Raw genomic sequence first — 14,264 nt, 5'->3', positions numbered from 1 at the left:
AAAAAAAAAAAAAAAAAAAAAAAAAAAAAAAAAAAAAAAAGATAATAATTAAGATAATAAAATGTTAAGATAATACAATGTCAGAATAGCCTACTTGTCCTATCTGGATCAGTTGATCTTGTCTGAATAGCTTGCTTTTTCTTTTAATTCATAAGACCAACATTTATAGCAAATACACGATTAAGATAAGCAAATGCAATTGCTTGAATAAATTCCTCAGCTAGCTGATTACCTGGGACGATAGGGAGGGAGAAGGAGATGCTGGCGCAGTATCAGCATTCATAAAGAAGAGGTTCAGGTTGAGGTAATGCTCATGGCTACAGAGGATTCTCAGGAACTCTAGCCTCATGGAAATGAGCGTTGGGATGTTATTGAGCTTGGCTGACAGCTGCAAAGAAAAGTGAAAAGTGTTTGTCAAAAGGTAAGTGGAGTTGAGGTTGACAGATATAAAAATATCCTTTCTCCCCAAATGAAGACAATCAATTTAATACAATTAATTGGATAGGGCAGCAGAGGGCAAATTCTGCATTACAGGGAGACCCAACGTTTCCACTCATTCCTGTTTGCTTTCACGATTCCACCCTAAGAGCTGTCCAAAATGAAGATCCTTGCCCTGGTCTCCACTTTGTCAAATCTGTAATGCCACAGTGAGCCTGGGCTGAACAGAAGCTTGAGGTACAGCGGGAGTGTAACGTAATATAATTAATTTTACAAAAATCCCACTGTGCTTGAGAAGCCACATGAAAGGCGCTGACCTCACAAAGGGTCACATAAAACTAATGGATTATGACTGGATGACTTCAACACCCCATTGAGAAGTTATCAAACCAGTTCCCTAGAGGAAGGCAGTGAACTGGAGAGGAAAGTACACACTAGCCTGCAAAAAGGTCAACGAGTTTGCTCTAAGTGGAAGAGAAAGGAAGAAAGGAGAAGGGAGAAAGCTAGAAGAGGTTTTTGGGCAAATCTTTGTTTAAAAAACAAACTTTAGCCAGGTGTTGTGGTGCATGCCTACAGCCCAGCACTCGGGGAGGCTGAGGCAGGAGGAGCCCAAGTTCAAACCAGCCTAGGCAACTTAATGACTTAGTGAAACCTTGTCTTGAAAAACAAAACAAACCCTGACACAATCAATGAAAGGCTGCCAGTGGTGACAGGCTAGAAGATTCTTTCCTCCCCTCAGGTGGGAGGTACAGTGAGAGGAGCCAGGCTCAGAGGCAATTCCTTTAGGCAAAGTAGGGGAAGGTGAGGCCATGGGCCTCCCTCCCACCAAGATTTCATACTAAGCACCCTCCCGCAGTTTCTGAACTATATCCTGTACATGTTCAGCCCTCTCAGAAGTCATTGTGTTGTGGGGCATTTTGCTTATGGAATAAATCCACTTCAACAAATGCCAACATGTATACAAAGTAGAACACATGTCCCCTGCACAGACAGCCACTGGGACCCATGCACTTTCCAAGGGCACTGCTGGCCGTCTTTGAACATCTGGGAACGCCAGCAAGAAGAACTGATGAGGACGCGATCACGTGCTTCTCTCTGAGGGTCGCTCGCAGAGTTGTTGGACCGAGGCTGTTCTCAGAATGTGAAAGCACAAAATGTTTGTGTGAAAGGAGGCCCTGCTGTGGGTATCTCCCAAGCCCTCTGAGACATTAAAGACAGAAATTTCAAAAACTGAGTGATGAATAGAAAGGAGGAACAAGGTACAGTGCCGGAAACATCCTCCCCAAAGGTCAGGACCATGGTGCAGCCCCAGCAGCTGTCCTCCAGAGAGAGGTGTTAATTTAACTTAACTGTAAGACTCACAGAATGACTGATGAAGTAGATCTGTTGTTAATGACTATTAAGAAAAGGCTAAGGTTAAAGCTACTACCACTAAGTCTTTAAATGGTAGAAGCAGGACAGTAGTTTGAGTCAGGTATGCAGAATGATAAAATCAGAGGACTTTGGATGAATGTCACTTGCCTCAGGGATGAAGTTAATCCCACAAATGAAGCCACCCCGGCCTGGGATCAGTGACCTTTCTAAACTAGAGTACCTCACCGGTATTAAGCAATAACCTTGATGTCACCAGCAGACACAAAGCACACATCTGGGTGTCAAAGCCTGGATAAGTCTAACCCCGTCTTGTTTTTTATGCAGAGAAGGAAACCCGATCCTGGGAGGCTGATGCCCCCAGCACAGAGGAAAATGGCATCACTGGGTGAGGACATAGGTCTCTAGGCCCGTGGTCTGGGGGTCTTTGGAAGCTGAGGCAGGACAGAGGAAGAAAAAAAGAGTAGGCAGCTAACATAAAAGGAAAGAATTTAAAAGAGAGTGAGCAAGAAAAAAATGACAGTGAAAGAAAAAATTAAAATGTGCGTTTTGCAGAGCAGGTGGTTTGCTTATTTCCCTTTTGAAATGAAAACTGCCCACAGCGTGGGGGTCTGTAGTGATGTTCCAGGATCTCTTTCCCAAACAGCCAATGTTTTGGAAACAGACGAACTTGTATTTGAGATTCACCCAGGGACCTGGAATCCTAAACTGAAAGGAGGGCAGAGAGGAGTGAGGGATCTGCTCGGAGGGATCTGCTCGGAAGGATCTGGGAACAGAAGATCCTGCACAGGATGGAGCACCTCTGGAACCGCCTTAGGGTTCTCTTTTATTATTCTGCTCTTTACGAGGGTAGCCTCTAGGGAAGGGTGTGGTGTAAATGAGTCAAGGACAGCCTCCGTTATCACTGCAGACTCACACCCACCCCGTTAGTTCACACAAAACTTCAATCTCTGCACATTCAATTACTTGAAATTAGTTCAGATCAGCAGATTTTTAGCACCGGAGCACCTGACTGCTTTGCAGGTCTCATGAAATTTCAGTGGACAGTGGTTTCCTGTTGGTAAGAAAGGACATTTAGTTTTAAATTTGCCTTCAAACTGTGCTGCAGTGTGTTGCAGAACACCATCAAGACATGCAACCTTCTCTAGTCCCTCTCCCCTGGGGGTACCCTGCTGCTCCGGACAGTGGCTCCTCACCCAGAAGCCACCGGACAGTGTTCTGCTGAGAAAAAGGCCCAGGATCTGCTATTGTGCCAGTGAACAAGGAAGCAAGCACACTGTGAGGGTGAGCAGCAAGTCAGAGTAAAGGAACCCCAGAAACAGGTCCCAGGAACACTCACCTGGTTGCAATAATGTTTGATGAGGTTAAACACAAAGCCACGGTCCATGAGTGACAGAAGGTCATACAAGAAGAAAGCCAGGCTGATGTTGATCTTTTCTGCTTGTTCATTTTCCTTAAAAACAAACATACAAATTGCTGTGTGTGAGCCTTGGACATGAACTCCCAGGTCCCATGGTGGGAACACTGGGAGAGGCAGGTCCTATTTTATCAGCCACTGTCCCTCTGGGTGAAGCAGTTTAAGTCTGAAAACTGTAGCAAATATAATTTCGTGCTTACCTTACACCTTGAGTGTCACACTGAGTCAGGTAATTCCTTATACACTGTGAGTATTCAGGTATACTTTGTTCTGGTCACTTTTTTTTCTTAGTATGGATACAATTGAGCTCATCTTCTATGTAAAAAGTTGGGTTCTGATTTGTTTTCCTTTGTTTTGGGGAACAAAGTAACTTGAAATGTATTTTCTGTCTTCAGTAAGACAGATTTTTTTTCTAAATTTAGATTAATTGATTTATTGATTGATTGTGATACTGAGGAGTGAACTCAGGGCCTTTTCATTGAGTGACATCCTCAGTCCTTTAAAAAATGGTTTCCAGAAAGATTTTTGAGCTGTCGGGCATGGTGGTGCATGTTTGTAATCCCAGCACTTGGGAGGCTGAGGCAGGAGGATTGCCACGGGTTCAAGGCCAGCCTAAACTACATAGTGAGACCCGGTCTCAAAAAGCTAAAAAATAAATAAAAGCCATTGTTTAAAAAAAATTTTTTTTGAGACAAGGTCTTGGTTAAGTTGCTAGGTTTCCCAGGCTGCATTTGAATTTGCTAGCCTTGTGCCTCAGCCTCCCAAAGTGCTGGGATTACAGGGATAACCACCATACACAGCTCAGACTTAAGGATTATTGCATAAACTCCATATAGGATCAAAGAATCAGTCTTTACCTAAGGAATTTTCTCCCCTCAGTTAAGCAGCACTTCTAGCCTAAGAAGCACCTGACTCAGATTCAGCAGTGTGCATTTTTACATGAAATGGAACCAGAGTTTTTTTCTTTAATTTTATTAATTCTCATTGCTCATATTCATGAGGGATTTTATAGTACTTCAGAGCCATCAGAGATTCACCTTCTCATGTGTGAGTTCTTCATTCTCAGAATAACAAATCAGTGTCCACTGACATGACTGAGAACATAATTTAAAACTATGCTCCTCTTGGTCTGAAGCACAATTTGCAAATTCAGGCCAAGCTGACCAGTGGGGGATGGATGGAGACGCGATCGAGCGTTTCCACAGCACCTCTGAGAAGTCCTGGAGCCTATGCATGTCCACCTGGGTGCTCCCTGGGCTAGTTCCCCTCACTGTGTGAACGTCTGTGCGGGGAACCTCCAGGCTGGCTTTTCTGCAAGCTGTGTGGCTTTTGAAAAAATTATTAGCCTTACTTATTTTCATACCTGCCAATATGAAGACAACACTGGTGTTCTAACCAAGTCTGCCATGAGAAAGAAGCAAATAGGAATCTCCTGGGCACTTGGTACTATACTAATTCTTAATAAGGACAGAGATGCACATAATAAACCTTGCTCCCTAAAGTATTAGACTTATCTCTACATTTTAAAATTTTATTTCCCTTTATATATTTTAAACTTTTCTTAAGAAACGATTTCAAACTTACAGAAAAGGTACAAGGATAGTTCCAAGAACTCCTGTGTATCCTTTAACAAGATGCATCCATATTTTGCTACCTCACTGTTATTATCATTCCCTCTCTCTATGCATACAAACTCTTTTCTGAAGCATTTGAAAGTAGGCTGCAAATATGGTACCTATTTACTTCACAATACTTCAGGATGTGTTTCCTAAGAACAGAGTATCTTTTCTCATATTGTCATTGATGTAACAACTTAGATGATCATATGGCAATTTCTTTTAAGTCTTCTGAGCATATTTTGTGCTTTTTAAAAATTAATGTATGTTTGCAATATACAGTAGTTGGTTTTTTGGTTTTTTTTTGCAATTTCTTTATGGCAACTCCCCAGCCCCCAGAGTTCAGTCCAGTATACCATATTGCTTTTGTTTGTTTATTATTTAGTTATTTTTGGGTACCAGGAATCGAACTCAGGCAGGTGCTGTGCCACTGAGCTATGTACCCGGCCGCCACATTGATGTTAATGATTATATATGGTTATATTTTAAGTACTATTTTTAAGTGATGCTTGTTTTTCTCTGCTTATGAAAGTAACATGTTCAAAGTAAACAGTCTAGAAATTTAAGAGTAAGAGACACAGTTACCTTCTGAGGTTTCACTAACAGGGCTGCAATCTCCGAGGTGACCACATTGACAATGGTAGTTATGTCATCTTTGAAGCGGTCAGAAAAACGGGTCCTCCGGAAACTGTCCGATTTGTCCAGGTTATGCACATACTGGGCCATGCTTTTCACCTACAGCCGGGTGGGAGAGACGTCAGCACAGAGACTGGCGACCTGATTGCACAATGTGTAAAACAGGGGTCGACCTGAGGAAAAGCTCTTTCACAGCGGACTTTCTGACACTATCCGTGCTGGTGGTGCCCAAGCTGGCTGTAGGACTAGAAAATGCCTGAGGCCCACAGATGGTTGCCATGGCGGCAGGAGGTGGGAAGGGTGTCCTCTTCCTGACCCCAAGTCTAGGGGCTCCCTTGTTGGGGCCAACAAAGCCAGGAGCTTGATTCTTTAGCCCCAGTGTCAGTGGACTCCCCTTTCCTCAGTGGCCTCCATCAGGAAGCAGAGGCGACCACGGAGCCAGCACTGTGTCACAGCAATGACGCAGGACACACGGGAGAATGCTTCTGAGACTGTCTGGAGTGGGACCTGAAATCTTTCCTGCTCCTGAAACTACAGGAAGGAGACCAGGAATGCTCTTCCTATTTCAGGTTTCAAGCTGAAACACAGAACATAGTTTTTTCAGAAGCAGTTCATAGGTTATTTTTGCTTCTGTAAATTTAAGCTGTAGCATGGGCTGAGCAAGATTTTGTTGGCTAGCTGGAAAGTGATCCACTATTTAGGATACCGCCCCTAGCAGAAACTGTATTTTAACTTCTGTCAGCCTAATTTGCAGATTGATCCACCATGTATGCATGTATGTGTGTATATATATGTATGCATCTATCTATCATCTAGCTAGCTAGCTAGCTATTATCTAGCTATCTATCTTTCCATCTAATGAATCATGTAACACCAGCTCAATGCCTACCACAATTTAAACGACAGACCACACTTATGTTTTGGACTTCTTCTGAGGCCAGGGGATTCATGACCCCATACGATTCACTTCTGCATCATCAGAGGTTGAGTGTTATCCTGGTTGGAAGCTGCTGAGAGCTATCAGAAACAGTCTGGTGGAGAAGACAACATTCCTGCGGCTGCGTGCCTGCCCTCTGAGCTCATCCTTATGAACTCGTCCAGGCTAGTCAGTCATCAAGAAGAGAAATAGCCCTGGAAGTCGACTCACCCACATCTGCCCCCAGGTCAGGGCTGGACAGCTGTGTGGAAACTGACTTCCACTCTGGAAAATTATCTGGGAGAATTTTTATGCACTAACAGCAGATTTCTATTTTGAATGCAGGACTGGCAAATTTTTTTTTTTTTTTTTTTTGCAATGACAGGAAGAGAAAGCAAATAAGAGAAAAACAAGAGGTAGTCTTTAAGTGTTCTGTGTTTTGTGTTTTGAGAAAATGCCAGCTTGGGGAAGACTGAGGAACAGAAAATCTAGTGTAAGAACCATGGTTTCTCCTTGCCCCAGGGTCCTATCTGCTTTAGGACACAGGACAGGTACACAGCCCAGGGAGCCACACACATTTGGAGGAAGGATCTCAATGAGCGATGGGAACCAGACGCCATGTTCTTGTTCTTTTGTTTGGTAAAAGCATCTTTCTCCCTATGCTCCTCACCGATGGACCTAAGAAGACAAGGCCTCTTTGTTCTGGCAACCTCAACCCTTATTCTGTGTTTCCTAACCCACCCTGGGTTTTTACAACTCACTGCTGCATTTGGCTTCTGCCTGCAGAGTCTGGCCATCCTACAAGCAAATAAATAATTCTCACAATACCGTACTTCCAACTCATGGCCTCGTTCCAGACCATCTGCAACCTGCCAGCTACTGCGTCCCTGGTCTCCAGAGAAGAACGCTCAGCAGAAATGCAAGTGGATGCCTGCCCCATTATTCGCACGATGGGGTGACACAGGACAGTCTTTTCTCCCATACTGGCTTTTATGCCCCATTCAAAGGAGGGATACATTTCAAGAACCCCTTAGAGCAGAACTCCATGTCCCGAGTGAGTGAACTAGGTCACCCATTTACCTCGGAGTCTCCGAAATCTGGCTTGGTGTTATCCTGAAGCACAGGGGCTTATTCATCAGCAAGTGTGAAACTCACCCAAGGGTTGTGCCTAAGAGCTCTGCTGACAAAGTCCTGGTTCATTAGCACCTGGCCATAAGCACAACTGAAGGGTGTTAAACTGCCCAGGTTGTTGGCTAAGCACAAGGAGGCTGTTGTTTGTCTTCAAGCTTCTGTGGGGAGGCCCGTTTTCATTTTTAAATAGCTTCCTGGGCATCAGTCCGGGTGGCTATGTAACACTGCATGGCGGGCTGAGCATTCTGATGATGTCTGAGATCAGTTTCCTCACACAGCCCTCGCTGGGGCACATCGTTTCCATTCGCCTCTACCACAGTCCCTGGACGGATTTCCTACCTTCTCTGTCCTCCGCTGCGGTGTCTCTGCACAGACCACTGGGCCCCGCCCCCCTCTGGTTTCTGCGGGGAGTTGGCCAGCGGGTGGGAAACAGAGAGGTCTGGGCATTTAGTCACTCGTCCGGCTGTTGCCTCTGCCACAGTGCGGTTCTAGCAATGCTTTTCTGAGGCTCCTGCTCTTGTCACAGGGTTCTTTTTCTCCCCTCCAGCCTCCTCCAGGTCCCCACTGTACTACTCTCTCCCCTCAGTTCTTTAAAGCTCACAGGGCTAAAAGCTTCTGGCAGCTGCTACATGTTGGGTGCCTCACTAATCCTTGTTGGCCCCTGTCACCTTGCATACACCTGGGCAGGAACCTCCTGGCAAGTGCTTTTCACTTAACCCCATGAGCAGCGCTAATCCTGTCCTGTAGGACTCCGACGGTGAGGTGACAGCCTGCAGAGCCCTACTGACTTGGTTGATCTGCGTGTTGACCCACCCCATCGAAGTGCTTAGGTTAGCAGCTTTCTTCCCAGCTTTGGGTCACCCACTTGACCCAAAGTGCTCCCGGGAGGTGAGGAAGGTTAGTTTTTTCTTTCTCTTTGGGCCAGCAAGTCCTAGTGAATATAATGTGTAAGATCAAAAGCAACTTTCACCTTTTCCATGGTCTGAGCTTCCTGCAGTTAGGGACAGTGAAGCAGCACTGTGGAAGCCTTTGGCAGCGTGGGAGACCTTCCTCATGGCTACCACCCTTCTTCCAACCCAGTCTGTAAGATGGAAATCATAGAAACTCCTGTCTTGAGGTTATGCAAGGATTAAATGCTTTAAAATGCTCAAAGCCGGGCTTGGTACATACACAGTAGGATGTTCGATACACTTTGGGTGTTATTGTTTTCCCTTCCTCGGGGATGCCAGCTGTTACCGGGATTATACAAAGGACGGAGCCATGGTTACACCTGCTGAGAACGCAAACCTGCCTTCAGCACAGCTCTGGGCTGCCATGAGGAACCACCAGGGCTGAGGAGCACGGAGTTCATGTGATTGGGAACGACAATGGTAGCCTGCATAAAGCTAATTTCGTAATTCTTTTGTTTTTTTCCAGTACCGGGAATCAAACTCACAACCTCGCGCTTGCCAGGCAAGCTCTGTGCTGCTGAGCTAAATCCCCAGCCCCCATTAATTCCTTTCTTTCTTTCCTTCTTTTTTTTTTTTTTTTTTTTTTGAGATAGGATCTCATGATATAGTCCAGGCTGGCTTTGAACTCACTGTGTAGCCCAGGTTAGCCTTGAGCTTGCAGTGATCCTTGCCTCAGTCTCCTGAGTCCCTGGATTACAGGCATGTGCCACCATGTCTGGAGCTAAAGTTAATCTCTGACTGCAAGGACTTTGTATGTTGTCAATACTATAAGCTGAGAAAATGTTTTACAACTTTGAGCTTCCCAAAAAGGCAAAATGGTGAAGGAAAAGAAGCTGGTCTGGGAGTTAGAGAAGCTCTGGCCTTTACTGGCCGAGTAGGCTGATAAATCCCTCCCTAACCTTGGTGTGTGTGCTACAGGGATAACCATTATCTCTGACAGGACATTGCGAGACTTCAAGGATGTATTTATGATCCCCTAGAGCTGCCACTGGGACCCTCACATAGCAGGGTTTGAGAACCGCCGTCTAAGGGATTTGGTTAACCAATTGAACAATGACAGCACAGTACTTAGAGGATTTAAGTATTAAGATTTAAGAGTGATTATGTGAAATATGTGCAGGTTTATGAACGAATAATATAAAACTTCTTTGAACTGAAACACTTTTCCTTTGGGACTTTCTTCTAGGAGATCCTACAAGATCAAATTTAGTTTTTGCTCTTAATTTTTAATCTGCAATTTTGATGGCTGAACTCAGGATTACTGTGTTTGTCTGAATTATTTATAGATGGCTCCTGACACAGCAAATCTTCCTTATGGAGAAGCTTGATGGTGAGTGGGATGGGTAAACAGAAGTAAGACACACAGCATACGGAGCACTGGTTCTAATACTTCTCATGCCTCAAGAACAAAGAGAGGATTAGGTGTTATAACCAGTCCATTTCCTACCACAGCAGAGGGCGCGTGTCTCACTACCACGCTTCTATTTAAAAAAATAAAAGGGAATAATAAAGTGGAAGACACACCACATACAGTGGTGACATTTAAACTGAAACCAAAGAGAACACACCGAGTGTGTTTGGGGGAGGAGTGAATGGTAGGAAGTAGGGAGGGAACCCATGAAGGGCTTTGAGGCCGAACAAGAGCTTGGTACCTCTACAGAACTAAAAGGGGAACAATATGGCCGAATGAGGAAGGAATATGGCATGAGATGCAGTGACAGAAGGAGGTAAGGAAGGGAATCATACAAAGGCTTTTAGCCATGATTAAAAAAAAGTTCACTCCTAGTACACTGAAAACTGTTGAAGAGTTTGAAATAAAAGAGTGACGTTAGCTGTGTACTATTGGCTGTTCTGTGCAGGACACATGGGTTGCCGTCAAAACTGGACACAGGAGAGAGAAAGGAAGTTATTGCAAGTGGTGTATAAGCGATGGTGATGGCTTGGCCAGGTGGGAACATGATAAGATGTGATAGCTTGGAAGTAGATTTTCAAGGTACGCTCAGTGGGATTTGGTGGGAGATGGATGGAGGGCTCAGGGAGATCTCAAGGAATAATCCCAGATTTGTAACAGGAACAACTCAGCGGTCAAGGTGTTAATTCCTGATATGGGACACGTCAGTGCCTTTCTACCATGGCTTTTCTTGTCTTACTGATACAGATACTCAAGAATCTTACCAGAAGCTCAAAGAAGAACCAGGCATACTTGAAGACGGATTCTCTCACCATCCCAGTGCTGACCACCATCTGCAGGGCAAGCTCTTCGTGGAAATGCTGAGCAACAACCACAAAACCAGGTGAGAACAAGGCCAGGAGGCACCAACATTTCTTTTCTTTTCCCCAAAGTTAACAGTTAGCTCCTGAAGCATGTGTCCTGGCTCGTACATGGGGGATAGCAAAGTCGGTGCTGAAATACTGAAGCTGGAGGACATTTAGGTGGGCAGGGGACGGCTGGTGTTGGTACTGTGCTGGAGAGCTAGGTTTGAAGCAGTTGACTCAGCATGAGAAAACTGTACTTAGGGGACAGCAGCAGTCAGAACAAGTGGTGCCTCTAACAGGCATGCTAGGCAGCGGCCACATAGTCTGACTGTGTGCAAGCTCTTCTCATTGCCCTCCATTTTCCCATCCATAAAATTGGTTGGTCAGTCACAGTGGTTCTCAAATTTGAATGTTATCAGAGCCGCCAGGAGGGCCTGGTGAAACACACCTGCAGGGGCTGAGCCTCTGCACTTCCACCATTTGTACTTCTGCGGGAGCTGATGCCGCTAGTCCAGTGTCACACTTTGAAGGCCACTGTCTAAAAGGTATTTAAACTCGCCTTTGGTCGCGACAGTTGTTTGTGTAATCTCACGCTGGCCGCATGTGGAAAATGTGACTGGTTGGGTTGTGAGTGTAACCTCTGCATGAACGGGCTTAGTGGTATCGGCCTGGATTTACAACTTCTAAATTTCTGTGTCCCAGGGTCAGGTGCTTGGAAAATCCCTAAGCTCCACTTTATATTTCTACTTCTTTTCAAGTCACTTTGAAGAGCAGATAGCACATGTAGCAGATAGTGAATTTTACCTTTACTGTCTTCCCCATCTTTCAGTTTCTCTCTAATTGTTAATGGTTTTGACAATAGTTTTGATGGAGAAGTTCAAGGCCAGGACTAAGGGCTACCAACTCATCTCAGTCTCCTGATAGTGTCTTAGTCCCCAAATGAAAAGTGTTGCATCTTGGGGACCCCCTCGGTCCTGGGCAAGCTAGCAGGACTGGTCATACTAACTAAAGGCAAACATTTTGTCTGGGAATTTTCTGTGGCTGTCATTCTCCTACCCTATAAAACCTAGAATAAATGCAGATAAACTTATTCTTTATTGTTCAGTGATTATGACCATCATTACGTGGAGGCGAAGCTTTTAAGTGAACCTGAAGCAAAAATTAATTGTAGATTAATAGACTGTTCTTGACAATCCTTTGAGTTACCAGTGAATGCAGTATATATGCAGCTCGATTTACTACTTCTTATGGATGTTAAAGTTCAATCATTCCTGCTTCCAAGGGATGATCAAAAAATAGAGTAAATGTTTAAATTAAAAAATAATTATTATAATAAAAGATGTGTTGCTATTATCTCCCCTCAAAATACCCTCCTTTACTTCAAATACAGTTATTCCACCATTCTTGCCGCTTTCTGAAGCAGCTCTGGAAGTCCTCTCATGAGTGTCTTTAGTTGCACTATTGTGGTTATCTTAGGTGTTCTGAATTGATTCAAAACATTTACCTTTCATGGTAAACTAAACTAAAAGGAGAAAAAAGGAAAAGCTCTGTCAGATGTCTGGGTATTTGCAGCTACTTACATCACAGCTGGGTTAGCTCATCTGTCAGATTCACTGCATTTTGTTAAGTAGGCCAGACTAATAACCTTATTATAACATGTCAACATGCTTGTCTCCTGCTGTGTCTTATGTGAGGTTCTGCCGGCTGGGGTTGAATTTTAATTTAGGAGGTAATCAAGATGACACAGCCAGAGACCACTCTAAGGACAGAGAACAAACAAACTCCTGGGCCCTTTAACCCATTACTCATTAGAGCATACTTTGTGTTTTCCTCTAAGATAGACAAGGACTTAAAAGTGGTTTAAACAAAAATTATTTTGGTTAAAAACTGTGGCTTTTTACTTGGGCCTACAAATGCCCAACAGGAAACTATAAGTAGAACAAACTTGCCTTTCATTTTGTAAAACTCTGGGTCAACTCCTTCTCAGCTCGGCACACGGGCATGCTAGTCATGTAGGGTGTGTTTGTCTAGAAGCTGGTGAATCAACTTTATTAGCCCTACACTTACCCAGCCTACCTCACTGCCCTTCAAGACTGAGAACGCTCACATCCAGAAGTCTCCATTGCCCCAGACTTATGGTCACCTGAGAGTGTCCCTCAAGTCATGAGGACTCTACCTGAGCTATGAAACTAGGACAGAAAAAAAAATGACTGAGTAGATGCCAGCCACCCCCCAAGCACACCGTTACACTTGTCTTTCTGCTTCACTAGTGTGCCAGCCTGACCCTCTCTGTCAGAATGTTCCCCCTCCAGCTACTCAAGCTGCAGTCCTTACTTTCTCTTCCTAATTAAAGCTTTTGCCTGTAAACTCACACTGTTATTTTAGGTTTAATTTCCATCATCACTAATGCAAGGTCCCGCTGTAGCTGCTGAGACACTGTGTGCATGATATAACCTGGCTGCACCTCCATCTTCCCCTGGTAGGAAAGGCGTGCTGCGCCCACTTCAGCGGCGGCCTCTGGAAATAGGTCAGTTTGACTGCCAGAGTCTTGTGGCAGGAAGAGATTAGACAAGGATAAGCTGCTTCTTAAAGTAATTTATGCTGCTTACTGGGCAGCATTATTACAAGAACACCTTGCTCCAGAGGTTATATAAAATAGCCAAGCAGCAAAACAGTGTTTGCTGAGCTATAAAGCAAACACTCCGGCTAACCTTACCCCTGAAATTAAATGATTCTCTCCTGGTCATTTCAGGTCAAAATGAGGCAGTTGCAAAACCAAACAGGACATGCCTAAAGGAAGTCAGACTGCAGGCAAATAATGGTTTTTAAGAAGGAAAGTGATACCTGTAACCAGTTACTACAAGGGGACTGTGGCAGCTTAATGCTAAGGGTAAGTGAGAAATTAGTTTTTAGCCAGACAACATCTTCTTTCAGTTTTCCTTTTCTAGTTAACTCCTGCTGCTTCTCTCCAACATATGATGCCTTGGTTACTGCCAAGCCTGCAGCCCAGGCCCGGGCAATGCTCCCTGCACTCCACGTTCCCGCCTCCAGCCCACAGGAAGCTGTGCGCAGATTCATCCCCTACTTGCCTGTTCAATGAATATTTCCCTGTGGTGCTAACTGTTGCAAATGGCTTCCATGTTATTTAGTAGGTAGCAAAACCTTCAGCAGCTACCACAATAAGACGCGGGGGCGCCTGGCAGAAGGGAAAGCTGGGCAGACAGCTGGCTTGACAGACAGCTCTTGTCCTGCTGCCCCTTACTCTCAGCTTGTCTTACTGTCCTGTAACTGGGCTGTGATAATGATTAGGGGATTTTGTTGGCTAAAGAAATTACACACCTTACAAAGTTTCTGAACCCAGAGGTAGAGCTGATTGTACAGAACTATGAGGAAAAATTTAATATTATTTTATATAGCACTGACACAACTGATACCTAATTACTGCCACTTACTTTTGTCAAAGAAGAACTGGCCTCAGCTCAACTTAAACTAAAAGAAAAGCTAGTGTAGCGCTTGTCAAAGTGTTAGCTCCA

At 44.5% G+C, this 14,264-nt stretch overlaps 1 protein-coding gene across 2 annotated transcripts in view; it reads right to left on the bottom strand.

Moving 5' to 3' along the window:
* Dock8 (dedicator of cytokinesis 8) overlaps nucleotides 1-14,264 on the bottom strand; it is a 201,399-nt gene that overhangs the window by 55,665 nt on the left and 131,470 nt on the right. For both annotated transcript variants that reach the window (XM_005388589.2, XM_013516312.1), the window contains 4 exons: nucleotides 10,651-10,746; nucleotides 5,428-5,577; nucleotides 3,149-3,262; nucleotides 233-388 (listed from right to left, as the gene is read on the bottom strand). In XM_005388589.2, coding sequence (XP_005388646.1) covers nucleotides 233-388; nucleotides 3,149-3,262; nucleotides 5,428-5,577; nucleotides 10,651-10,746 — 516 coding nt within the window. The remainder of the gene's footprint in view (nucleotides 1-232; nucleotides 389-3,148; nucleotides 3,263-5,427; nucleotides 5,578-10,650; nucleotides 10,747-14,264) is intronic.

The sequence above is a fragment of the Chinchilla lanigera genome, unplaced genomic scaffold (assembly GCF_000276665.1).
Source record: "Chinchilla lanigera isolate Chin_1 unplaced genomic scaffold, ChiLan1.0 scaffold00033, whole genome shotgun sequence".
In the NCBI taxonomy this organism is placed as follows: Eukaryota; Metazoa; Chordata; class Mammalia; order Rodentia; family Chinchillidae; genus Chinchilla; species Chinchilla lanigera.
The sequence above is the reverse complement of the archived record's forward strand: the minus strand, read 5'-3'. Positions and strand labels throughout refer to the sequence as shown.